Here is a 27,776-nt window from a genome sequence, read left to right as displayed (position 1 = left end):
GTCATTACCACGTTTGATTTGACAATGGTGTCTGAATCTGATGTGTTTTACCTTTTAAAACCCCATCACAGAGACTGACAAGGCTGTCATAACATACAGGAGGGCTACAGCAGGATAAAAGCAACAAAGAGACAATGTTTTGACTGTTGGGGGATGTGCCTATATGTATATGATATGGTGGACAGGTAATATTTCTATACATCTGAAAGGTATCTATTTACAGTATAGAAATTGACCAACTAGGTATAATAACTGTCAATTACCAAGAACTACAGTGCGTACAACAAGCTACTGTATGTCCTTTAGAATTCCCTGTATGGTGGAATTTTCTCCATTCTTTCTAAGACGCTGCAAAGCTGACAGGCTTTACACTGGCTTTTAAATAGTTTGTGCTGCTCGCCAGTTATCGCTGCGCTCTAGAGGGCCTGGATGAATGGAGGATCAGCGGAAAGAAGTGTATCACAGAAATCCTTTGACTTCCCTCCAACTGATGTGTTTGTTTTGTCGTACTGCAGGCATCGCCTCCTTCCTCTGCACCGTGGCTGGGACTTGGTGCTCCAGAGGGCCAGACCTCAGCAACTGTACCTCCCACTGGGTGACTCAAGTCGCACAAAAGGTGAAACAGATATGTGTCCATTCTGGAAAATCTCTGCTCACCACCCTCCTGCTGAGGGTTCACTAGGGTCCGTTCACTGAGGTGTTCTCTTATTATTGAACTCACGTGACATCAGTGTTTGCAGTCACTCGGACTGTGAGCAAGTTCACCCAAGCCATCGATTATAACAGTACAGAGATGCGTTACATACCGCCTCCACACTATGAACGTCTATCATATTTGGCCTGTTCCTTTGACCCTCTTCTTGATAGGCTGATTGTTGTTCCCCTAGATCCGAAGTGGTGAAAACGCTGCTAATTTAGCCAACGAGTTGGCACGGCACACGCAGGGCCCGGTGTTTGCTGGCGACGTCAGCTCCTCTGTGCGTCTGATGGAGCAACTGGTAGACATCCTGGACGCTCAGCTGCAGGAGCTCAGACCGAGTGAGAAGGACTCAGCTGGACGCAGCTTCAACAAGGTACGGCCCAAACTACATTTGCTCTAATTGTGGACTCTCATTTAACTCGGCTCCACCTATGACACAACAGTGGTCAGGACATTCATTGGAAGGACCCCTACTGCTACACAGGCACATGGCACACACGCACACACACACACGCACACATACCTCTCCAGCTCTTTGGTAATTACTGGCTTTAGAATCACTGCCTCGCCTGGCAGTTCGGAACTTAACGTAGCTAATGGCCATGAGCCCCCCGCCAACACAAAGAATAACTTCAGTCTTGGCAGGCATAGAGCTGCCCTCCCCTGGAGCTTTTCTGAGAGAAATGAGCAAGCCTAAGACTTAAGTGATACTTGAATCGTGATTGTCATTCATGCTTTCTTAACAGTTGTTTTTTTCCTGATGTAAACAAGTTGAGAAAAATATAATGTGTGTGTTCAGAAAGCTAGCCCAGGGGTTCCCATACTTTTCCATGGATAGGACCACACATCAATTCGCAACACATTGTGAGCTTTTTTGAAAGATTTTGCCATTTTTGACAAAATAGGGATGCCAGGTTGAATGTAGTCTCGCATAGCTAGTCAATCAGAAGTATCTCCCCACTGATATGTCCGGGGAAATCTAAATTCATTGAATGGGCTTGGATGGCTGAGAGAACCAGCGCTTCTCCCTTCCAATTGACACCCCGCTGTCAATCCGCTTTGTAAACCTGTATTGTTGTGCCACTGTTTGCACATACAGTAAGAGCTAACTGATTGCTTAGATGAACTGCCAATACTGTTACATTTATAGGCAGGCATAGAAACACCATCATGTGATTGGCTGTTGTCAAACAGGATTTCCCAAACGTTCCACTGTTGCGTGTAAAGCATTCATACTCTGCCGTACAATGGCTTCGCACACCGTCCGCAACATTGTTGTACGACATAATATAAATCAGGCTTTAGTTTTCACCACTGGACAAGGAAGGAAGTAGCGCTGCCCAGAGCCCATAGGAGCTGTTGTTCCAACTTGTCTCGGTTCAGAAAAAACGAGTGGGTTCCCTGTGGGTTGCTGTTGTGAGTGAGTTGCTAGCCAAAACCAGATTTTGGTTGTGGAAGAAAACAATTTTATGTGATTTCTTTTTTTTATTTTGCTACTATACTGTTTTTGTGCTCCTCGCCAACCTTGACTCACCTAGAAGAACGCAGCATATTCTGGGATGCAAAACAACCAGAGCTGGCACAATGTTCGCGTCTCCATGCCATGAAATACAAATGACCCAATCGAGCTTTGTTTATCGCCTCAAATGTGTTTTAAAGCATCACTAATGCAGAGCATAGAAATCTAGTCTCAGCATTTTTCATCCACAGCACCGTGCATCTCCCAGCCCTAACGCCCTCCATTTTATAACCTGTATGCATATGAAGCATTCAAACACATTTAGTGCTGCCACAATATTTGAGGATCATATTTCATAGACCTCATGTAGGAACCTTTTCCTGCTATTTCTAATTCTCCTGGATGTGTGGTAAGTCGCGTGATATAATGGCCCTTGTAATCTCTTTCCTTGCAACCTCTTTGCTCCCTAACGGCTGACTGTTATTCTTCGTCTTTTGTGTGGGAAAAGCTTCAAAAAAGAGAGAAGACTTGCAGGGCGTATATGAAGGTATAAGTAATAGGTTCATAAGCTGCTTTAATCCCCTCGTCCTCACTGCTTACCAAGCAGCATGTGTCATTGTCTGTGAGTGTATTTTTGTTTGTGTTGCCTTGTGCCTTGGTGACCTGTTTGTACAAGCAGAGGCACGGTTCCTTCTATACCTGAATCACTACCGACACAGTAAAATCCTCAGTGTCAGTATAACTCTGGGAATGTTAATAATTACCGTACGCCGCCCCCCCCCCCCCCCCCCCCCCCAAAAAAAAAAAGAAGCATACCGTAGATTGTTTGATTTTCAAGGACTTCATTGGATTCCATTCATTTCAGTATGCAATGATGAACAAAAAAAAACATTCAGGAGTGTGTAACTTGCTTGAGATTAGGGTTGTCCGATATTGGCTTTTTTACCGATAACCGATATACCGATATTGTCCAACTCTTAATTACCGATACCGATATCAACCGATACCGATATATGCGGGATTATTGTGATTAGGGTAAGCTCAAATTTCATATCACACACACCATATACAGTAAGAACTACTGTAACTTATTTATAAAGCAAAAAAAATAAATAATCAAAAACCGATACCGATATTTTCCCGATATCAATTTTTATGCTAATATCTGCTGATAATATCGGGAGGCCGATAATATCGGACATCCCTACTTGAGATAGATAACACAACACAGTGAGCTTTATGGTATGTCAGTTACATTAGAGATGTGTTTTGACATACTGTGTTTTAAAGCGCAGATTGTTTTGACAAGTCTAACCCAAAAAGGTTTGATTTATGAAAGAATGTCAAAAGGTCCTTGACTTTGAAATGAAATTGACTCAATTATTCAGCCAAGTTTGGTAACGCTTGACTATAGAGAAAATATAAATAAACAAAAATCAAAAGATTAAGCCATTAATGGTGAAATGGACTATTTACAATATACTTTATAGCGATTTAACTACACCAGAGGTTCCCAATCTGTACTAAGGCACGCTGGTGTGTCATGAGTCAAGTCCAGGTGTAAAATAAGAGAGTTCACACTGGTAATATGCTCCACGTTCTTTAGTTTATTGCCCATTCAATGTTTTGATCAACATAACTCTTCAGTACAGGTGTGCCTTGGGATGTTTTTATTTTTTGGGGATTATTATTGCAATATCCAGTTTACAACTATACACAAACTTAGGAATTGTTTTTTATTTGTATTTATTTATTTGTCATTTCTATATCTTCTATACCTTAAACAATATATATTTTAACCACTTTCAATCTGGAGTCCCTATTATTTCATTATAGGTGAAATTGTATTTATTTATAAACATTTTAAATTAAAAAAGATTAAAAAAAAACAGATCAACAAGTTCAATATTTGCTATTTTAACTATATACATATATATATATATATATATATATATATATATATATATATATATATATATATATATATATATATATATATATATATATATATATATATATTTGTGAAAGTAGAAAATAGGGTTAAGTGGTTAAACTTTATTTGCCATTAGTGAAAAATAATAAATGTTTACAGAGTGATAACACGTGTTGTAGAGGCTATATTACATGGATATGAACACAGGTGTGCCTGTGTTCATATCCGCCTGTGTTCATCACAGGTGTGATTCTGACTTGCCCTTTGGCGTGCCTTGAGGACAAAATGTTTGAAACCCACTTGACTAGACAATTACACATATTGACGCTGGTATGGTCCTTTAAATTAACACTGAGGATCTTGCTGTGTACATAATGCTGTCAATCAGCCTGTCAGTCTGCCCATTTCCCCAAACCATGGATGATGCCTCCACTTGTCTGTGTATCTGTGGCGTGCAACCCTGTCTTTTCTTTCATGATACGTAGCCCCCACACGGCATCTTTTTTTTCCTGAAATACCTTTCTCTCTCCATTCCTTCGTTTCCCTCTCCTTCTGTCTTCCTCCCCCCACACACTATACCTCCCTCATTTCTCCTGTCTGCTCTTTGTGTGTTGTATGAGTAATTGCCTTCCCACGGTCATAATTGCACCTCCCTGTCAACCAGAAGTGTGATCAAAGTGGCAGTGGACCGAGTTTTCACTTGCTTACATTTTTTTATTTTTACGATTCATAATCTTCCTTGTTCCCGCTTGCTCACTCCTTGGCAAAAATGTATCTTTTCCCCCCTTTGTTTTTCTCTTTCATCTGAGGGATTAATTTCAGATTCCATTAATGTGTTCTAATTCCAATCAGATTCGCATTCCTTTTTCACCACTTTCCTGTCCTCTGCCGTGGCAGTTTTATTGCGATGAGCTCATTCTGCCGAAAGACAATGTGACTGTGGTGTAAACATAATAAAGTGCTGCCTTGCACGGAATTAAACCGCGTCTATCAGATTTTGTGTTCCATGGTGTCTGGTGGGGGTTCACCATGAGTTTTAGGGCTTTTTGTGTGTACTGACATCTTATTTTCCTGTGAGAATTAGGGGACCCCCACCAAACCCCTTTACCACCCCCCCCCCCCCCCCAGTTGATTTAGAACGGTCTTGTCTTTTACATCACCATACATCATGTGCCGGTGCTCATGGAGCCAGCGCCACCCAAGTGCTCGTGAGCCTGCTCATTCCGAGCTCTTACCGCAGCGCTCACCGCACCATGCATTCCTGCAGCTAGCCAGCCGTAGGAGCTCCTCTGGTAACACCCCTGTGATTTGTAGAGTGGTGTGACCTCCACCCAGGCCCAAGAATTAAAGAGGATTTGATCAGAACACACGTTCTTTCTGCACGACGCAAATTAGAGACAGGGGAGTCTTTTTTCTCTCCCTTTTCCTTTTGGATTGCGCGTGTGCTGTGCAAAGATGGCTCCCCCAGGCGGGTGGGGGGGGGGCGCCATTTAGTTTCTGTCTGGGAGTAATGGCTCTGGCCCTGTAATCAACGCTACACTGGCTGGCTCAGCGTCGTCCCCCCTCTCCCATCATAGTCATAGCTCTCAAGCTCCCTCCCACCCGCATGGTCTGGACTGTAGAGATTCATTCTTCTGCTCTGTCCAGGTCTATGAATACACACACTGACGGGCTCGTGTCTGGATCCAGTCCTCGTAGCTGTGGTTAATGTGAGCTGAGTGGTTAAATGTTGTGGTAAATCATAGATTGGTTGTGACTTTGGTTGATCCCCATCCTCGTTATTCCAGGCAAACGTTTAATTCCTCCTATGGTCAATTGGTGTTTTGGATAATCACAGCTGTGACTAATTGATACAGTGAGCTCAAGGCCTTGCTGTGGTTAATTACCATTATTGCGAAGGGCCTTGCTGTGGTTAATGGCACCTATGGTTAAATTGTCACTCTGATTTATCGCACCTTGGGCTGGCATGGGTGTGATGTCATTTTACTGCTGTCTCTTTCACCAGGGTATATAGTACGTCAGTACTACTGTGGGCATGCTATGCCAGACAGATGCCATGAACCCACCCTCACTGGGTCAAAGGAAACTCTTGTTTTATCAGCATATCATACTTTCCTTGTATGGGTTTTATACTGGAATGTTTTGCTTACTTACTGCTTATCAGAAACCAGGAAATGAAAGGATTGCCTTTGAAAACAAGCAGAATTATCCCCATCTTGACTCAGACTGCTGCTCAGACATAGATAATGCCCCCTCCCCTCCCCAGGAAAACAGTATGCCACAACCATTATGGGAAGATCCTGTTGTGGAATAAAGACTATTGTTAGGGAAGATAATTGTTCTTTGGAAAATTGTTACCTCAAGAACAGGAAGTATGAATATGCTAATAATTTCATTGTAGGTGGCTCCATTCTGGATGGAAAAAGACTATTGGTTTGTTTCTCCTTCCCTTAGTACATGTTTGCTTCATCGTTCAAAAAATAAATAAAAAAGGTCCAGGTCTTTCAATGAGAATAAAAAAATATGAGAATAATTTATATTCTCCTTAAATTCCATTTTTAATTTCAAATTGTTGTCGTTGTTCATCTTGCATGGTGTAAATATAATTTGCAGCCCATTCCCATTGTAAAATTGTAAAATTGGAAAATGGTGTGTCTATTTTGCACCCTTCACCAAAACGTTTTACAGAGTGCATCACAATATTTTTATGAACAGGGGAGAAAAAAAAACAATGCGTTGACATTTCTCTTGTCTCCATGGATACAGGCAATCGTGGACACTGTCGACAACCTCCTGAGGCCAGAAGCCCTTAAATCCTGGGAAGACATGAATTCCACAGAGCAAACACATGCTGCCACCATGTTACTGGATACCTTGGAGGAAGGGGCGTTTGTCCTTGCAGACAACCTGATCGAGCCAGCTGTAGTGAAAGTACCCGCAGAGAACATCAGTAAGTTCCCCTTCGATCAAATATAAAGCAAAGAAAAACAGAAAGATACAGTTGCTATAGGCCTTATTTTGGGGCATCGCCTGTGTTTTTGGGAAATAGCTTTGACATTGAGTTCTAGTTGTCTCTTTTTTTACTGTGGTTGGTTATGTGGGAGGGAGTAAGTTAACATTCAAAAGCCATTCTGCTTAAGCCTACTGTGAAAGCCCCCTAGGCACTGGTCTGTGGGCTTATTCATTCTAGACGCCGATAAAGAACCAGGACAGCTTTTCTTCAAGGAGAGGGAAAGGTGTTTTTTATTTTTTTCAAAGGACCAAACTCAGCTGAAGTCACAGCCGGAGATTCAATGTATCGCTCAACGTGAGCCAGCTAATGTGTCCTCATGGGCAGTTTATTAGCAACGTGATCTCATTCATTTAAGGCAGCATTTTACAGCGAACAGTCACATTTCTGCCTTTTTGTTGCCATGGTTATGATCTCCCGCTCACCCTTTTTTTCCGTATACTTCATTGATTTCTAATCTATTCCTTGCATAGTTAAGTATTCCTATTGAATATGTGCTGGAAGATGAACTGTCCAGACCTCGGGGGAAAAAACAAAGAAACCAATTGAAAAGTATTGTTCCGTTTACACAGCGCTGTATCTGTTCTCTCCAAGCCTTTCCCATTAAATGATAGTTAGCTAAGCTGATAAAGACACACTGCTGTGTCAGTGCCGTAGCGCTGATTAATATGTTATGTAATATGCACTATATATGCTAGTTAATCACTGTATGCTGGCACTTTTTATGAGGTTGCCAGGCTCTGGATCTTTTGCACAATAGAGATTATTAACGAGTGGAGCTACGGAGGTACAAGTCTCCCTCGCTCTCTTTTTTACATTACTAGATGAGCACCCACGCATCTTAAGTCTTAGCGACTGCCTGACAAGACTGATGAGTTGGGTGGGTGGGGGGTGAAAATGATCCTCGCTCCTAATCAACGTAGCCCGCCGAGGCCCAAACGGCACTGCTATGCGACTGTCAAGGGCAAGAGGAGAGAAGAGGGAGGGGGAGAAGGGGGGGTGGTGGTGGTGGGGTAGGCAGAAAGGGGGGCAGGGGGCGTTCGGAGAACAATTCCTCATCTCCGTCTGTCAGAGGCCATCTATCTGAGGAGGTGAGGCCGTTTGTGACAGAAGGGAGCATGCTGATACGTGCGTCCTCCTGACCTCTTGGTAATTTCACACATCAAAGGGAGCGCCACCCGGCTGCTGGCATGCCGGGGAGCAGAGCTGCAGGAATTGGGAGGCTTTTCAGAGATTTGCTTGGCAGGCCCAGAGTTATCTGAACCCGCAGGGAGAAGAAAAAAGTAAAAAGCCCAATTATATTTTTGATCCTATGAATATTTGACATTCATGCTGCAGCAGATTGTGTTGTGTACATGCTTTCTCTTCTCGCATTTCTTTCTCCCGCTTTTTTTCTCTTCTTGTTTTGGGAATTTCACAATACAGGCGACCAAGAGCTCTGTTGTTGCTGTTGTTTTTAAGTAAATAGCACAAGATGAGATATTGGCAGTATATTTGGATTGTATTGCTGGTACACTGGAGGTCTATTGTTTCGCCCTGTCTGACCTTTATGTTGGAGCTCCATTAAACACACTGCAATGCTTCTGAAGCGTAAAACACCCCTCTCTTTACAGTACTCTACTCTTTTTCTCCCTCTCCCCCTCTCTTTCTCTGGCTCTCAGTGCTGGATGTGTATGTACTGAGCACAGACGGCCAGGTGCAAGACTTCAGGTTTCCTCAGACCAGCAAGGGCGGAGCGTCTATTCAGCTTTCCTCCAACACAGTAAAGGCCAACAGTAAGAATGGTAAGAACAGAGGAACTGCCCCGGCTACACATCACCATGACTACAGTCATATATTCTCTATTCTCTCTTTTTTTTTTTCTTTTTTTTTTTAGGATACTGATTCGTTGTTTTTCAATTTTTTAAGTAAATAGACTTATAATATAATTATGTCTGAACTCTGAATTGTAAGTGAATTTTAAAAGCACTTCAAAGTTGAATGAAAAAAACAATGAAACATGAAACAAAACTTAATATAGACACGATAAACAAAACAAAGAAAACGTATTACCTCAAAAAGAAAAGAAAAAGAAAAGAGACAAGAGAACAAAATGAAACAAAAACAAACTGGTGACAAAAATGTTACTAAGCGAGTCGTGAAGTGGCCGCCACTGTACACAGAGCCTCCTACTCAGTAAAAGTGTATTTATTTAACCACATGAACCCTGGCGTCCCTATTCTGGGCATGTCATAATAAGCCAACATTTGGTGAAAATAGAGGATCTACAAATTTTGAACTTGTACATCTACTATTTTCAGCAAATATATTTGGTGTAGAGGGAAAAAAGGAGGAGCCAATTACAGACTTCAGATGGACCACGGTCAACAATGAATATAGGGTCTAACCCATTTAGACTGAGGCCGATTTTAAAAACGTCTTCTAAATCCTAACCTAAGTTTTCAGAAAAACTTAAATTTTTTGTTCAAACATTTTTAAAACATTCCTGCTGCTATATACATAGGAACATCTAAAATGACGCAGATGCTTTTAAAGGTATACCAACATATAGGCTTTCCCGGTCTTAAGTGGTTAACACTGAAAGCGTAAAAAATTACCAATTCTTCACATATTCAGAGTTAAATAAACACAGCCACTCAACCTTGTTCTTCCTGTCCTTCCAAATGGCCAACTTGGAAAACCCCCTTAAACAAAGTTAAATAGTTTTAATGCAGATCTCTTCCTACCGCTGTACTTTGGACCAAAAATAAAATATTTAAGGGACAAGGTCTCCCCGTGTGCTCTGACTTTTTCTTGCTGCTTGCTTACAGGAGTGGCGAAGCTGGTGTTTGTGCTTTACAAGCACTTGGGCCAGTTCCTCAGTACAGAGAACGCCACACTGAGGGGGATGGGCGAACCAGGCAGACGCAACCTTTCCCTGACCGTCAACTCCCACATCCTGTCCGCCTCCATCACCAAAGAGTCCAGCCGCGTGTTCGTGGCAGACCCTGTGATCTTCACCTTGGAGCACCTGGATGTAAGTTTCTCTTGAGTGGGCCCCCAGAGTCAGACCACCACAGTGTATTTCTGCACTGTTTAAAGAACTGAAGAGGCAGCACAGCCTTTTGCCTCGAAAGCTGGAGAAATGCCAGTTTTTCAATAATAGGAATTACTGCATTAGCCCACTATTGTAGGATAATAGCAGCACAGTCCAGAGAGACAGATTATCCATGTCATGTCACTGTGTGATGGAGCAGTAGTTAGTATTAATGAAAGACATGGACCAGTGGACTGAACAAATTAAATCAACATCGTCTCTCTCTGGCGCGTGCGTGGAAATCCCCATAGCAACCTCCCTCGCCAGCTTTCGCACGAGTGACATTTTAGAAACGTGTGCTATTTTACGCCAGATAGACAATGTGTGCGCATCGCAGAGTCCCGTTTGTACATTCTCAGATTTAATTTAACATTGATGATTTTACAGTGTAGAGAGATACAAATTGTATCAAATGGGGGTCCGTGGCCTAATGCATGTCAAACTGTGAGTCCTTGAAATTAAAAAGGTTGAGAATGACTGTTATACACTTTGTGTGCAATTCCAACATGTGGATTCAGTTCATGTGCTAACGGTTCTGTGTCTGTGCTTTGCAGAAGGAGCACTACCACAATCCCAACTGCTCGTTCTGGAACTACTCTGAGCGAAGCATGATGGGGTACTGGTCCACTCAAGGCTGTAAACTTCTGGACACCAACAAGAGCCACACCACCTGCTCCTGCAGTCACCTGACCAACTTCGCCATCCTCATGGCCTACCGCGGAAGCGTGGTAAGACTGAGACCTATGCTGATACTGTGGCACGTTTTTTTAATCTGTATATCGTTGCTTCCATCTCAATTGTGCGTGTATGTACAGTACGTAAACATGGCAAGAACTTGAGTGGCATTCCAGAGTCGAAAATGTGATTATTGTTGCCGGGACAACACGTTGTTGGGGGGCTGTGAAAAGTAGTGAGGTATTGTATGAGGAGGCGGGACGGAAGGACGGCGCTGTCACTTTTTTTGCCGAGTGCGAGGCAGAGATTGAGGGCTACGATAGTGAGCATTATACCAGTATAGGAAATAAATTACATTTTACCTGTGGTCCGTGACTAATAGCCTTCCATACAGACATATGTCTCTGGGAATCATGGGAAATAGTATATCCTTAGCTCTAATTTGCATTTCCACTCGACTTAGAAGTGGCGCAGGATCCCTTTGCTAGCGAAATGCAATTACCATCCAATTACATGATAAATATCATGTGCAGCGAGCATCTACCCAGTAATAAATGTGTAGCATCAGTTTGTGGTTCATGTAATTATATGTCCCAGCTCCTGAACTCTGGCCCTGTCATCTATCTTAACCTCAACCTTAACCACTGGTTGAAACCAGACCCTGGGGCTAAGCTTACCCTCACACCAATCCACAACACCTAACCAAAGTACAACTCCCACTCTCAATAAAATTACAAATAAAACAGAAGGAATTATCTTACTTTCAGACCGCCATATCCTTGAGTGATATTCTATATGGTCATGTCTATTATTTTCTTTGCACGTGATTGACATGTTCTGTTTCATAGGTTTTGACACACATACTGTCTGATCTGTCTGCCCTCAGTGGTGAAAACCCACATGTGGGTGTCACATCACATGGCCACTGCTATTTGTGACAGTTTGCTAATGACTTGACATGCCACAACGTAGGCCACATGATGTGATCTATGCATGTTCACTGTGAGTACTCGATGTTGTCAGTCATGATTAGGTTAAGGACCGAGCAGTCAAAGCAGAGCTGAGAAATCTAATTTTCTTAATATCATTACAGTCTATGTTTTACAGCACGTTGGTGTTTATGCGGACTTAATGCTTAGCCTGGGTGATTTATGTCATCATTGGCAACAGCCAATGTGAATTTGAAATGGCGTTAACCATTATGAATAGCATTTTCATGCCATTACTTAGCACCTTTTATTTTCCATTTAAAGTTGACCATGCAATGTCTCTGTGTGTCCTCTAGGCCGAGGGGAGTGTTCATGAGCTTCTGCTGACAGTTATCACAAGGATGGGCATCGCTGTGTCCCTGGTTTGCCTGGCCATCAGCCTCTTCACCTTCTGCTTCTTTAAAGGCCTCCAAAGTGACCGCAACACCATCCACAAGAACCTCTGCCTCAACCTTTTCATTGGGGAGCTGGTGTTCCTTGTGGGCATCAACATGACTGAACCTAAGGTACCATCCACCATTAACCATATGAACCCTAGCGTCCCTATTCTGGGCATGTCATAATAGGCGAGCATTCTGCAAAAATATGCGAGCATTCAGCGAAAAAAACGAGTATTTGGTGAAAATAGCCAATCTACAAGCTCACAATGTGGTGCAACATAATGCGTTTGTGAGCTTAGATTGGTTATTTTTGCTATTGAAGTTTATAGAGTGTAAACGGTTAACCGCCATTTGTGCAGTGATGGAAGGTTTCAGCTGTCTGCTGTTGATGAATGGTCTGACTTGGAGGGCAAAACAATAGCTTACCTTTACGTATAACGTGTACATATGTCCTCCCTGACAGCTGGTGTGCTCCATCATTGCCGGGGTTCTCCACTTCTGCTTCCTGGCCGCATTCGCCTGGATGTGTCTGGAGGGCGTGCAGCTCTACCTCATGCTGGTTGAGGTGTTCGAGAGTGAGTTCTCCCGAAGAAAGTACTACTACGTCTCTGGGTATCTCTTCCCAGCCGTGGTGGTGGGCATCTCTGCAGCTATTGACTACCGCAGCTATGGGACACAGCGGGCGTAAGTGTTGCTTCACTTGATAGGCCCTTAGCCTCTATTGTGTGAGATTTCATAAACATCATGTCTCCCTGTTCCCTATCAAGACAGGACCCCAGCAGATATGTATGTACGTGCTAATGAGAGTAATATCACAGAGAGCAGACTCCCTCCGCCTCCTGGCAAATTTACACCCTGTCACTGCTAAAAGAAAAGCCTGGGAGCAAAGCATAATGAATTCTCTGGCTAGTTGTATTGCCATACTGGGTTTGTATTCAAAGTGTAAAAATAATTGCCCTCTGCTTGTCAGTTAAAACTTTACTTCTCCACTGGCCGTCATCCAAGCGGCAAGCTCCATGAATTGTTTGCGATTTAAGTAAAGTTGTCTTTTTTATTGCTATAGTTCTGACACAACTCTTTTTTTTAACTGTCCAAAAATACATTGTTTACTGTTAGGAGCCTTTGGTATACAAGAGAGGCTGCGTTTGTAGACATTTGCAGACCGTGAAGTCATAGCTCGCTCAACCACTGCGTTTGGGCTCTGCTCTGACTTCCCATGGCATCAGGCCAGAACTCTCTCAAGGTCAGGTTTTCTTCCCCGTGGTCAGGAGGAATCGCTATTCTGTTGCTGTAGCCTATCATCTATCTAGCACTGCTGGTCTCTGATCGATGAGATACAACTTTGTTTTGGCAAGGAGAGGACTTAATAAGCTGGAAAGGTCTGTTTCCTGTAAAAAGATATCACATTTTGTATCTTGCAGATGCTGGCTGAGGGTTGATAACCATTTCATCTGGAGCTTCATCGGACCTGTAACCTTCATAATTATGGTAAGCTGAAATCGTTTGCGCTCATGCATGTGTGGGGGAGTGATAATTATTTTGTACATTTTAATCCATTCGGGGGTGTCGTATGACAAGTCCTTTCTTGCAGAGAAGAGAATAAGTTTATAGATTTCTACCCCCTCTCCTTGGGCGGGCGGGTGGCCACTTAGCTCTGCTTTCTCAGATCAATTTGCATGAAAGCAAAGTGGTCCCATTATAGCTGACATGAGTACATCAGTGTCCATTCAGCTATGAAAATCCTGTGAAATGGCAACGGGGGTTGTAGGCAGCAACAACTTCTATAGCTGTTTGTCCCTCGCAGGCAGGCAGCACATCCAGAGCAGAGCACTCCTCACCTGCAATCAGGAGGAGAGACTGGCAGTGGCTCAGGCATGAAGGTCATTTGCTCAGTGAGAAAAACAAGAGGGTGAGAGGGAGAGAGACAGATGAACATGAGAGTAATGAGTAGGGGGGCCAGACAGCTATTACCACCACAGCTCCAAGTCCTCCAAGTCCGCCAAGAGGATCATGACGCCTCCCCAGCCAATCCCAGCACACAGACACTCCATCTTCACCTCTTAATATTTCATGTGGTCCACTTTGACTTCACACACCATAAAATCCTGAGTCTTAATTTAACTCCGAGAGTGTGCAAATGGAACCAAATTTGGTTCCATCTCTACACTCATATTTAAATATACAGATCTTACAGATCCATTTGGGTCAAATTATTTTACACTCTCGTGGAGTTAAAGTAACACTGAGGATTTGACGGCGTGGATAAGGCCGAGGAGGGGCCCTTGGGGACTGAGCGGGACTCCATGTGCAGTTTTTGCCTCAGCTCTCTGCAGAGTGCATGCCTGCCTGCCTGTCTGTCTGTCTGTCTGTCTCATCAGATCTGTGTCATCACTTGCGGGTGTGTTAAATGCATCTGCAGCCACTGACTCGACTCATGCGGACGTAAATTGGCGCTGGTGGCATTCCTCTGGAGCTCTGGTCTAAGAACCCTTTGTCTGTCTTTTCCACCAGTCCTCCTTCAGCTATCGCTCCTTTTTTATCACTTCTTTCTTTCTAGTTTTCCCCTCTTGTCTGTGGCTTCTGCTTCTTTTTTTCCACACACATTTACTATTCGTTATCTTTCTGTTTTAAAAAATTCGATGCTTGTATTGTTCCATAGTGTGTTCATAAGAGATAGGGATCTTTCTTACTAGTTGATTCAGTCCCAATAATGTATTTGCTAATGTGGGAACACAATAATCTAGACCAGTATGCTTTGGCTTTCTTGCCAGCCGATGCGCTTTTGTCATGTATTTTCTTTTGTGTAAATTGGTCGGGTTTTCAAAGTAAATATGCCTGGGGCAGATTGTGGCTCGAGGCCTTATAATAACTTGAAAATCAAGACTTTTTTGGGGGGGTTGGTTATTTATTGAAATGCTTTATGGAAGTTTAATATACTAGCGAGCCAAATTCAAGTACATCCCCTCCCTTTCCCTTGGTGGTGATGGGGCCCTCCAGCGCTTGCAGAGAAACCTCTGGACGGATCACTTGAATATGCTGATGTTTTTCCTGGCCTTAGACAATTGTTTCTAAAATACAGCACTCTACTCTGTTCTTGCCTCTCTGTGTTTTTCTGGAACTCTGTCCGTGGTGGATGAGATCTGTTTGGGCTGTGTTAGATTTACATTCCCATGCTCTCTCTGATGAGGAAATACTCTCTGCACTTGGCCAAGACCCAGGATTTTGTGTAATGTCAGAGAGAAGAGAGGAAAGAGACCTACAAGGCACTCAGTTTATCATAAAGACCTAAGCTGCGTGAAGTAGACCAAAGCATTAACCTCCCCATGCTTTTTGTTTTGTTTGCAGTGTATCTCATTAAAGTTTCATTTCCCTCTCGGTAAAGGTACGCCGGTGTTGACGCTCGCTATTGAGCCAAAACCTCCAGTATAGATTAAGCAATATTCCGCAACCACAGTAAGTCAATGTGAAACGTAGGTATCGGTGTTAGCATCAGGAACTGAATGCCGTTCTAAGTGCGGTCTGTTAACCCTGATATGCCTCTGTTTTGACAGCTCAATGTCATCTTCCTGGTGGTGACTATGTACAAGATGGTGAAGCACTCCACCTCCATGAAACCCGACTCATCCAGGCTCGGGGGTATCAGGTGAGGGGTGTCATTCTGGGAGATCAGGTGGCTGGCCTGTGGTTGCTTGGTCCAAAATGGGGGGTCAGTTATGGGGAAGAAAAATAATATGCACCATTACTGCTTTTGCCTTGATTCTGCTATTTCCACAGCGGCGTTTGACCTTTTCATTTTGTCTTCTTATCCGTTCTCTATAACTAAGCGAGACCAATATTTCCTTTCTTCCTTTCAGATTTAATTTCTGTCCTCAGGTGGTGTTTTTGTTGTTGTTGTTTTTTGCACATTTTACAAGTGCAGCGTTTGCACAATGCAGGATAATGGTGCCTCTTTTATTTCTTCTTAACTGCACGTGTAACCTCTTGTATCTGTTGCTCCTGTGTTGGCATGGTTTACAGCCTCAACCATATGGCTTGTAGATTTAAAGGTGGAGAAACTGCAAAGGGGCCACAGCTCCCTTCTCTCAGCAAGCCATAGTTGCCATACTGCCATATCGCTTGATAAAAGACTTTCCCCTAGCAATTTCTCTGACTGAAGACTTGTTCAATGTTGTGTTTTAGAGAAAACTGACATATGCTGTATGTGGGTGTTGCAAGATGTGAGCTAGTTGCTGTAATGTGTTTCTTCCTCCCACTTTACAAAAGCAAAAGATTATTTATTTGACCTCTGCATCAATTAAATTAATGAGTGTTGTTAGGTTTGACAACATTTTGTAGATAGGAGCTTTCCCAAACAAATAATTCAATGTAGGCGAAACTCATTAACTGTCATTAATTGGAGACCACTCCATATCGCCCACTTACTTACTTGTCAGCACTTAACTATGTACTTAACTAAGACTTTGAAATAATAACTTGAGTTTGGGCAAAAATAACAATGCGCAAAACATCTTGCTTGCACAGACATAATCACAAAAGACTGAGCTGAATACACAATAACACAAAAGCCAAGTCTTATCAGCCACATCTCTCCTGCTAGACAGTTGCTCATTTTTGTTCCCGGTCTGTCAATGGATCCCCTCTCAAAGGCATTGCAACAATGGCGTCTCAGTTTGCTTTGGTATCTTCTTTTCTTACCCCACTCTCTCTCTCACTCTCTCACTCTCTCTCTCTCTCTCTCTCTCTCTCTCTCTCTCTCTCTCTCTCTCTCTCTCTCGGGATAGCTCACTCTCTCCTGTGTATCGATAGCTACCAGCCGTCGTCATTGGAACTCACTGTTAGTTATCTGATTTCCTCTAGGCCTTTCCTGGAAGCGGCCAATGAAAACCTGCTGCATTGGCAGTCTGTATCCAAACCCCATGGAAGACCAAGGAAATATTGTTTGACTTGGTGTCAAATACTGTATGCATGTCCACTCCAAAACTTCGGGTCAGCATTTATATGTACTGTTTATACAACATGTCCCGAAGCAAAATAGCAAATGAGGATATGGGGCCCCTTTTCCAAGCAAGCTTGCCTCTAGGAGCAGAGAAACTTCAATCCGAACTGAAATCCAAAGGCATGGAAAATTGTCATTGTTGAACCTATCTTGTTCATTGTTAATCAGTGTTTTGTCCTGTCGTTGCAGGTCCTGGGTGCTGGGGGCGTTTGCTCTGCTCTGCCTCTTAGGCTTGACATGGTCATTTGGATTGTTCTTTCTCAACGAGTCCTCCATTGTCATGGCTTACCTCTTCACCATCTTCAACACTCTGCAAGGCATGTTCATCTTCATCTTCCACTGTCTGCTCCAGAAGAAGGTAGGCGTGTGTTTGAGTTAAGTGAACAAAGGTGTTTCATTTGGACTGCTGTAAATACAGCTGTATGTTCTGTTTTGTATGTTTCCGGCTTAACCACTTAAATCCTATTTACGTTTACATATATATATGTATATGTATATATATTGTATATACTGTATATATATATTGCTGGTGAAAGTTACAGGAGTTCTTACTCTATGCTCTATGGTATGTGTGATATGAAATGGAAGCTTACCATAATCACAGTAAACATTATCATATCTTCAGTCATATTCAAGGGCTTTAGGGGGAAAATTAAACTAACTCCGGTCACTTTCAGTTCAGCACAGCTGAGGTGTGTGTTGCACTGTACACCTAATCTAGATTCCATCAAAGCCAAGAATTTTTACAAGCAACCCTCTCTGGTATTATATAATTCTTTGTTTGAGCTGTTGGAAATAAGTAGGCTAGACTTGGTTGTTAAAGTCCAAATGAAAACAATATGACTGTTGTGAATTAAAAGAATTTAGATAAAACTGAATGGCAATCATTTTTAATGGAGAATATTTTTTCTCGTGACCCCAAGAATCAGAATCGAATCATGAGATAGCAGAAGATTCACAACCCTAATTAAAAGACCATACCAGCGTCAATGGATGTTATTATCTATTCACACCATATAGTGTACATAAAAGCCCATTAAGGGCTTTATTTGTGTTGACATCTTCTCCATACAAAGTCCAAGGAGATGCAATGCACACCTGTATTCATGAGGTGCCGGCGAAGAAAAATAAGTAATGAAAACTGAATATGTTGCATTTTTTTAAAGGCTATACATATGTGTGTAATCACAGGTGAGGTGAGGCGACCAGTTACTTGGAATTATTTGACTTTATTGAGTAAATGCTTGAATTGTGTTGATAAATCAGTCTTTTCTCTCTGTACTATTTTTCAAGCAATGATATTTCATGTGTTGGATTATCTATCTCAAACAACTTTCATTTGTCTGCATTATTAGATTTTTCATACAATACTGAATTGAACTGAATCCAATGGCTTTCTCAAAAGTCAAAACAAACCATGTATAAACCAAGTATACTGTGATTCATAGTCAGTGGGCTAAAGATATCAGACCACTGGTACAATCCTTTATATACAATCCTGTATCTGCATTCAAGTAACTATTTGGGTGTTGCTAATATTTATGTGTATTTCACAACCCCTTGTTTGTTAAATACATGTTTGATATGACTAATCATGATTCTTTTTTCGGGGGATCACATTTTCCCAAACGTCTCATCTTCCCACATGTTATCATGATAGAAGTAACACACACGTTTGGTATTTGCACTGTTGTGGGTGGATGGCGTTTGATTAAGATTTGGATTTGACATGTCCCTTGGCAGAGGACTTTCGCTGTCTTGTGTTCACTCTGTTCTCAGTCGGGCCTGATCTTTCATCCCTCTGCAGGTCCGTAAAGAGTACAGCAAATGTTTCCGGCAGTCACAGTGCTGCGGAGGCCTGCCCTCTGAAGGCCCCCACAGTTCAGCCAAGACAGCCACCTCCCGATCCACTGCCCGCTACTCATCTGCTACACAGGTACTATACCGATACCGATTTTGGAGAGTCCTAGACCACCGCTGCCATTTGATTAGTTAGTCAGTCCACTTCACACTTTACACTCTTCAGACATTCTCCACAGACGTTTACCACTGCACAAGGACTTTTCCACTTGGGCACAAAACAGACAGACGTTTACAACGGGTACTTTGACATTGTGTATAACGGGTATTGCATAACGGGGTGGGGCATGCATTCCTGATTTGCATCGTTCCCAACTTGCATCGTTCCCTAGTAGGCCGGTACCCAAAGGGCACGGTATAGTTTATTAATCACTTAAGTCCTATTCATATAATGACATGACCAAAATAGGGACAAAAGGTTGAAAGTTGTTAAAAATCGGGACACATCGACAGCGTAATTGCTGTTACCAAAAGTCTAAAAGTCCAATAATGACCGAAATATTGGCTAAACCAATATATCGGTTGTAGTACAACATGCACCACATTGGGAATTAGATTTTGATTTTTTGTTCTCCCTACTGAGGGAAAGGAGAGACACCCAAGGCCTAGCTCTCAGATTGCATGTTTAACGGTGCATTGAGTTCTTCTCCTAGTTGGGTCAATAAGATGTGCAGGGTTTGTTTCATCCCTAGCACTATGTACCTGAATCTATTGATCATCAAGCAGTTAGTTAAATCACAGCTGCTAGCACTGGTTTGCATCAAAAGCACACATAGCCCATCGTCCCACAGGGCCAAGAGGCTGAACAAGAGCGGCATCTGATTTGAGTGCTGATCAATGGTATCTTTGCTGTCCGCACAGAGCCGCATCAGGAGAATGTGGAACGACACCGTCAGGAAGCAGTCAGAGTCCTCCTTCATCTCAGGAGACATCAACAGCACCTCCACACTCAACCAGGGTAAGCAACTGCAACCGTCTCTTCCGCCAGACAAGACGCATGCCCTATTCTCTTTGAGATGATGCCCGGAATTCAAAATGAACTCTTCAATAGACGCGACTGATGCGGCACTGCGGCAGCTCGAACCGAAACCGCCCCCTTCAAGATGAAACTTGATTTAGTGTTGTTGGTTTTGTTAAGATTAGCGTTATGCGATCAAAAGTAACACTTAAATGATCATGGCCCATCAATGTATGTGGCGGTGCCCCCGCAATATGTGCTTTCTGGATCATTAAGAGTGCAAGAGAAGATGTGTGTTATTTACTGTGCTGCCGATGTTGAGATTGTGCTCAACTCTCAATGACCCTGAGAAGAGCTCCTGGCTGTGCAGAAGACTCTCTTACTCATCCTCACCCCAGCTTGATTGTCAGGCTAAAGGCAGGGGGTGGGGTGGGGATCAGGGAAAGCAGATGGAGGTCAGTGCAGGTTTTGAGATAGATCTGAGTGTTCTCAAGTTCAGGCTCTAGACAGTGCCCTGACTGTGCTGGCTGTGGCTATGAATTAGCTCAGATGAATTGATCTGCCAGCACACAGTATTCTAGAGATCCATCGAAATGACTGAGCAAGTTATTACATTCTTGAAGATGTACCAAACCCACACTGTGGAAGGTAGGGATATGGTATTGTTTACTGCAGGCCACATAAGACATGTTTCATCCACTGTCTCGACTGGATGAGTTTTGTTTACAGGAATTTGCTTCGCATAAACAATACTGTAATGCCGTTTGGACAAGACTGTAATCATGCACACTTTTCACAATAACATTGTTTGTCAGTTACATCGGCTGTGTGTTTGGACAATGTTTTGCTTTAACCAACGTTAGTAATGTTGTGCTTTTATTCCTAATTGAAGGCAGGCGAATCATTGGTTATAAATCTTTGCCGTTGTCACATTAGGGACAACAAATGTAGGCCTTTTGTTTATGCTGACAACCGCCCGGCTAACTGCCACAGACAGTGACATGTCTCAACCTCTGTGCAAATGCCTATTTTCCCTGTGGTCTGTCTGTTTTACTTTGTGTCCCCCTTCTCTCATTCACCCCTTCTCTCTTCCTGTTATTTCAGGGATGACTGGCAACTACCTCCTAACTAACCCTCTCCTCCGAGCCCACGACACTAACCCCTATAACAACCTGCTGGCGGAAACGGTGGTATGCAACACCCCCTCTCCACCGGCCTTTCACTCTCCAGGTGCACATCCACCCTTGACCTCTCATTCTTGTATAGATCAGTGCTTTGTGTTGTCGTGTCTAAGAAATCAAACAAAGACAGGGAGAGACGAAGGGCTCTGGCCCGGTGGCTCCGACACAGCATGCAACCAAAAGGGTTGGAAATCACTCACTGCCGTGGATTCACCGTTTCCTCTTCCTCATCCCCACTCACTCTGTATTTAAGTCTTATCTACGCCAGTAATTCCTTTTTAAACACAGGCGGAGATACGGCTCCAAGCAGCCACTGTTATCTTATCTAGACTACTTTAAGAGACATATGGGAATTCCCCTGTGTTGAATGTATGCTTACATTTCCCTCCAGATATTTTAGACTATTTCCATATAACTCTTGTTGGAGTGTGGATTATATCTTTACAACACATTGAAATGTTGGGGGGGGAAAAATCTTCATATTTTTTGGTCAAGTACAGGCTGTTCTCAGTTTGATTTGAATCCTGCCAGTGTGTACTGTGACCTAGTTACCCACTGTTAGAGCAAAAAGGGGGGGAAAATGGGAGCACATGACGCAATGCGGGCAGAATTATAACCCTTGGATGTTCAGAGGCATTTGATGATGAAAGGGAATGGGAGAAAGCAGCGCTATGGCAAATGTGTGTAAGGAAGGAAGACGCGCATAGTTTAGCTACTGCACTCGGCGGTGTCCTCCATTTGACGCGTCCACAAGCTCACTTACAGCACAATGAGACCACTCAAGAGTGTGAGTCCGCCTGATAATGAAGCAGGATTGCGGGCCAAACAATCGCTGTGTGGAAATCAAAGGCTTTCAGCGAACTGTGTCGCCATGCTCAAATCTCCCACAATCTCACTGTAGTATATTCCTATTAAGGCATTATGGCGCTGAAATATTTACTTATGCAAGTGACAATTCCTTGATAGCACGTTTCATTGGAGGTGGAAAAAAAGTGGAAACGCTTAATTAAGCGTTTATTTTGAGTGTCAGAATAATCCTGTCCTCACCTCTTCCCTCCCCCGGCCAATCTGTCCCACAGGCATACTACTTGACCATGTGGAAACACTGGAGAGATACACTGAACCACCAGGGGAATACTACACATACTTAAAGCCTAAAATACGTTCATTATCGACTAACAGATAAAGAAGTGCTGACAAACTAGAGAATTGCATGAAGGATTTTAACACATGGAAACGGGCTTTGGGATAATAGGCAAGAGTGTAACAGGCAAATGTCAAAACCTGGTGTGAAGATCACCAGCTAAGTATGAAATACACACTGAGAGACTGTCGAGTTAAACATGAGTTTATTCCAAATGTTCGCCTGCTATAGTCATCACATGTAGCCCCTGCAAAAAGGACGATCCTGGCTGCTATTATAAGTGTATTAATACGAAGAAATACTCTGCAGATGTTCATTTCATGCAGTAAAAAAACGGTAAAGAGAACATCTTGGACGAATCTCTGCTGGAACGCTTCCCAGAGTGCAGCTGTCGCGGTGTCCAGTTAAATTCTGTTCACATCATTTCCCCCCCTCTCCCGGTAGACAATACCTGTCTGCAATAAAATGACTGCCTGTGCATAAACAAATGCAAATCTGGAATAGGGTGTATTCAGGGAAATTTCTTTTGTCATTCCTCTTTCCTCTTCCCCCCTTTTTGCCCGCTCGCTCTTTCCCCGCTCCCTGCACTCTCTTTGGAAATGTCTTTGATGTGTGTTTTTACGCTCGTTTCTCTCCGCGAGCGGCACTGTGCCTCTCTAGAGCTGCAATCTTTTTCAGTCTCACACTTTTCAGACTAATTTATCTGAAACCCTAGGCCTCAGTCTTCCTCTTTTTCTGTGTGAGAAATGAGGCAGGGCCTCTCATTTATAGGCTCATCCTCCCATCCAGTCAAATTCGCATATCATCTGCCATTCCCGCTCTACTGCTACTCAGGACAATCCTGAGTGTTAATTTAACGCCAAGAGATTCTCGGAGTTAGGTCCATTGAGTTACATCTGTACACTCTGAGTTAAAATTAACTCAGGATATTACAGTGTACTCGTGGTCATAGGGCTTTCGAAAAACGGGCTATCAGACTAATCTACAGTGAACATTTTATGCAGTTAAAATGACTGTATCAGATAATTAATTAAACCTTTAAAATCAGTACCACTCAGAAGAGGGAAAGACATGATGTTTGCGAGGAAATGTAGCTGTCATTTATTTATAGAAAAAGAGAAATGTGCTTGCTGCTGTGCCCTTCCACCTGCTGAGTCCAGGATTCAGTTGTCCTTAGTTTGTCCTGTACCAAACGAACTCTAATTTGCTGCCATTTCTCTATCTGAAGACTTATGCTGAAAATGTTTTAAACTGATCGCATTTGTTTCAAATCTCAGCTAATTGTAAGGACATTATCTTAAATTGGACTGACTGAATCCGGGCCTGATTTTACAAGCCTCCACTTTTGTCTTAAGTTATTTCAGTAATTTTCTCGTTTCTGCTGCAATTGAAAAAAAGCATCTGTTTTACTTTTTTTTTTTTTTTTTGCACATCAGCAGTTCTTAGGCCAGATAGCCTCAGCAGACACACTTGATGTGAGTGGTGGCAAAGTGAGTCATTGCACCCTGCCTGTCTGTGCTGGTGTGTGCGTGTGTGTGTGGGGGGGGGGGGGGGGGGGGGGATTGCTGTGCTTTGTGGGCCCCAGTGCAGAGAGGTGGCTGGCCGTCTGTGTTCGACATTACTCTTTTGTCTTGCTTTATTTTAACGGGTGGAATGTTTTATTCATCGTTTACCTCCGCAATGCTCCCTCCCCCCACCCTCCCCCAGCTTGCTTTTTCTATTTTTCTCTCTGACTCTCCCCATTGTCCATTGATGTTGTTGTTGTTTCTCTCTGTTGATACCTGGCTTCTTCCTACATATCAGTGTGTTGCTGTGTGTTTTGAGTGTTTCTGCCTTCTTTTTTCATAATGTCAAAATATTGTTCAGGATAATCTCTAGATTGGCTTTAATGATATTCAGGTATAATGAGGAAAGTTATGATGGGGGAACAAATTGATTTTTACTGAATCATTTTTGAACTTTAGAAACTTTTTTTTAAAGTGTATATTTACATATATATACGCTGTATAAAATGTTGATTAAGGCAGAGATCAAAGAGTCTCCTGATCAGTATGGAGCTGTATGTGGGTCGTGATTCAGAAACTGTCTGACTGCTCCGAACAACCACGCAACTCTACCTCTAACGTCGTGCTTCTGCCTCTCGTTGCAGGACAGCACTCTATGACCAACAGCAGGGACATCAGCGCCATGGACACCCTCCCGCTTAACGGCAACTTTAACAACAGCTACTCCCTGCGCGGCGACGGCGACTACGAAGACGTGGGCGTCCGAGGCCCCGGCGACCTTGGGGCCCTCACTCTGGACGACGCCACCTTTGAGAAGATGATCATCTCCGAGATCGTCCACAACAACCTCCGGCCCCGCGGGGGCCCCCCCGCTCCCAAGGGCCGCGATGCCCCCAGGGAGAGGGACAGCAGGGCCCCGCCTCCCCAGACCAGGGTTATGGTGGACCGAGGTGGGGGTGAGAGCGGCAGCGAGGACGATGCCATCGTGGCGGACCACACCGAGGCCTCGTCGCCCCAGAGAGGGGGAGGGGGCGGTGGAGGAGGAGGCGGCCACGCCGCCACCTTGGAGCTGCTGCTACACCCTCACCATAAGGAGGTACTGGAGGCCCCGCTGCTCCCCCAGAGGACTCACTCCCTCCTCTACAGCGCCCAGAAGGCCCCTAGGCGCCTGGAGGGCTGCGGGGGCCCCGGCCCAGAGACTGTCACGGCAGCGGAGGACGCCGGCTCCCAGTCGCCCAACAATAATAGAGACTCCCTGTATACCAGCATGCCCAACTTGAGAGACTCGCCCTCACCCTCAGCTTCGCCGTACCCCCCCGAGGAAGAGGAGGACCGTTCCCCGTCCCCCAGAAGCGAGAGTGAGGGCGTCTATCACAAGAGCATGCCCGAGCTGGGAGACGGGCCCCAGCCGCTGTCCTACTACCATATAAACCGAGGCACCAGTGACGGGTGCATCCTCCCAGCCAGCACTGAGGACTGCGTGCCAGAGGGAGAGGCCCCTAAGGACGGACAGATGCAGCTCATTACCAGTCTCTGAGCAGGTGGATAACCATCGTCTGTTTTGCACGGGTCGGAACACATGGGTGCTTTTGGTTGATGTCAAAACTGTTGCCAAGTTCTGCTCTGCACTCTAAATGCCCTTCCTGTTAGAAAAGGAAGTGAAATGTTTTTTTTTGTTTTATTTTAAGTGGTGGAAATGGAAGGAATGGATGACTTTTGCACACAGACTTCATAAAAAAAGAAAGAAAAAAAAACACACACACACACACACACACACACACACACACACGCGGGCGCTCAAGAAGTCCTTCTGAGACCAGACGTCTGTGGACTGGAATTGCTCTGCTGTCGAACTAGAAGAGGTGCAGAGAATAATGTACAGACCGCTCTGTGTGTCAGAGAGAAGTCTGGCGCCGTCCCTGTCCAGCCTGCAATTGTATTGTATTGAAAGAAAGGTGGAAGAATAAAGGGCGGGGGATGGGGGTCATAATCCCAAGTTTAGAACTATGGAACACTCCTGAAATACTTTGGAGGACATTCCACAACAAGGATGAGTTTAGTCCTGAATTATAGGAATTAGAAGAAGTGTGTCTCCAGTACACAGTCAGGACTATAAAATTAAAGCAACCACTAATTCAGACTCAGGCCTTATATTTTTCTCTATTGCACATTTAACTGTTGTCAAAGTTAACAGCTAAAGAAAATATATTTTGCTGTACCACTAGTGTAAAGGGTGAACATAAACAACAAAGAAAAGAAAAAATGAAATGGCATCCATTCAGTAAAGACTGTAGGCTACGTCCTTTCAATGTTAAGAGGATAGTTCTGACAACGTTGTTCAAAATGGTGTGTTTTTAACTCTATCACAGTTGACTTATGTAGTATGTTTGAATATGAAAAAGATGTATGGAGAGAATATGAAATACCATGCTCACTCTCTCAGTCCCTGCTTGTGAAGTGCTTTTGCTTTCATGAATGATCATTTTTGCCAGTAGTATATTTGTTAACACCATGCCATGCACAGATTTGGAGTGAATTGGATACTTGTGTAATTTATTTAACTTGAAAGAAATTGTCAGGTTTCAAGAATTTCTTTGTGTCAATGCGATCTTGCAGTTTTGCGAACATATTTCATTCTTTGACACTAATTAATTTATTAACTGAGCTATTCAAAAATGTGGGGGTAAAAGAACATGGTTGAAAAGTGTGACTTGTTTCAGCACTGTTAGGTTCATTTTATTTCTTTTGTAAGAGCCCATCATCAGCTGATATTTAATTCAACTCTTGTTTGATATTAAATAAATGTGAGATTTTTTCTTGTTCTCAGACCCCTTCTCCCTTCTTCGTATTTTGCATAGAAACTCATCCATGAAGGATAATATGTATTAAAAAAATGTCAAGGTCCTGCCAAGTGCCAAGAGTGACTATGACAGTGATTATGCATGGACTAACAAGATATGTCATCCTTTTTTTTCAGACTCTGTGAAATGGAAGAACATCATATGAAGGACAGGTTAATGTGATATATCCTCTCTCAGGTCTGACGCAGCACTGCAGTCACGAAAGGTTGACGAGACTCTAAAGTACTGATTTAGTAGAGTCAGAATGAGCTTCATCCAAGGCGTCCTTGTTCAACTGACCACCCACCTACTTACAGCAGACATGTATCTAACCACTGCCGAGTGGAACTGTGACGCGCACTCTATTAGTCAGCGCTGGGTGCCAGTTGGCTGTCAGAGGCTGATGAGCGGGCCAAGGCAGAGCTCTGCCTCGTTGTTTGAATATCAGCCTCTCGGTTTACACAGAGCCATCCAAAAAGGCCAGTGAGATACTGAATAGGTTTGTAAAGGATATGGAAACTTGGCTTCCGTTCAGCTTTAAATCAAATTAAATACTGTACATTGCTGATGACCTGCACACAGTTCACTGGGAATGGGCTTGTGCTGTCTGTGAAAGCCTCTTTACTATAAACATTAAGAGAGCTGTCATGGCGACTAGCAGTGGACCTCACATGAAACTCATATGAAGATGTGAGGTCACTGAAGAATAGAAGAATTCCCCTGTTCGTGTTTTCATAACAGACAAAATCATGATGGATGAATGCGCTGAGCTGCCTTTGCCAAGCTTTAGGGTCGATTTTGCATGATGCATATATATTGGTTCATTATCACTGAGTAATCTGAGGTGCTGCATTACCTCTCTCACCCTATTACCTTCAAGAACAGTGTATTGTGAAATTGAACAATGTACAGATGATCATGTCCTTTTCACTTTATGACTGCAGGCTTTTTGAGAGTATGAACACAGATCTTTTTTATTTTATCTGAGCAAGATGATTTTCCAGCCATCTAACATCCTCAAAGTTTTGAATCTAGATTAGATTTGTTGACTATTACTTCTGCCATAACCA

The 27,776-nt window shown here is 43.3% G+C and overlaps 1 protein-coding gene across 7 annotated transcripts in view; it reads left to right on the top strand.

Moving 5' to 3' along the window:
• Window positions 1–26,688, top strand: part of adgrl2b.1 (adhesion G protein-coupled receptor L2b, tandem duplicate 1) — an 86,143-nt gene extending 59,455 nt beyond the window's left edge. The window contains exons 7-22 of one of the 7 annotated variants that reach the window (XM_084058698.1): window positions 516–616; window positions 888–1,073; window positions 6,859–7,042; window positions 8,764–8,886; window positions 9,913–10,118; window positions 10,733–10,906; window positions 12,139–12,348; window positions 12,686–12,906; window positions 13,644–13,710; window positions 15,774–15,865; window positions 17,408–17,576; window positions 19,026–19,154; window positions 19,940–20,036; window positions 21,141–21,266; window positions 23,798–23,851; window positions 24,511–24,603. In XM_084058698.1, the coding sequence (XP_083914824.1) occupies window positions 516–616; window positions 888–1,073; window positions 6,859–7,042; window positions 8,764–8,886; window positions 9,913–10,118; window positions 10,733–10,906; window positions 12,139–12,348; window positions 12,686–12,906; window positions 13,644–13,710; window positions 15,774–15,865; window positions 17,408–17,576; window positions 19,026–19,154; window positions 19,940–20,036; window positions 21,141–21,266; window positions 23,798–23,835 (2,123 nt within the window). In that variant the 3' untranslated portion in view covers window positions 23,836–23,851; window positions 24,511–24,603. Of the gene's footprint in view, window positions 1–515; window positions 617–887; window positions 1,074–6,858; window positions 7,043–8,763; window positions 8,887–9,912; window positions 10,119–10,732; window positions 10,907–12,138; window positions 12,349–12,685; window positions 12,907–13,643; window positions 13,711–15,773; window positions 15,866–17,407; window positions 17,577–19,025; window positions 19,155–19,939; window positions 20,037–21,140; window positions 21,267–23,797; window positions 23,852–24,510 lie in introns of all 7 variants that reach the window. The other 6 variants (XM_084058695.1, XM_084058697.1, XM_084058699.1 and 3 more) reach the window with 6 other exon arrangements.
• The last annotated feature ends 1,088 nt before the right edge of the window (window positions 26,689–27,776 follow it).

The sequence above is a fragment of the Gymnoscopelus microlampas genome, assembly GCF_963454915.1.
Source record: "Gymnoscopelus microlampas genome assembly, chromosome: 5".
In the NCBI taxonomy this organism is placed as follows: Eukaryota; Metazoa; Chordata; class Actinopteri; order Myctophiformes; family Myctophidae; genus Gymnoscopelus; species Gymnoscopelus microlampas.
Note: the sequence above shows the minus strand (reverse complement) of the source record. Positions and strands in the feature narration are given on the sequence as shown.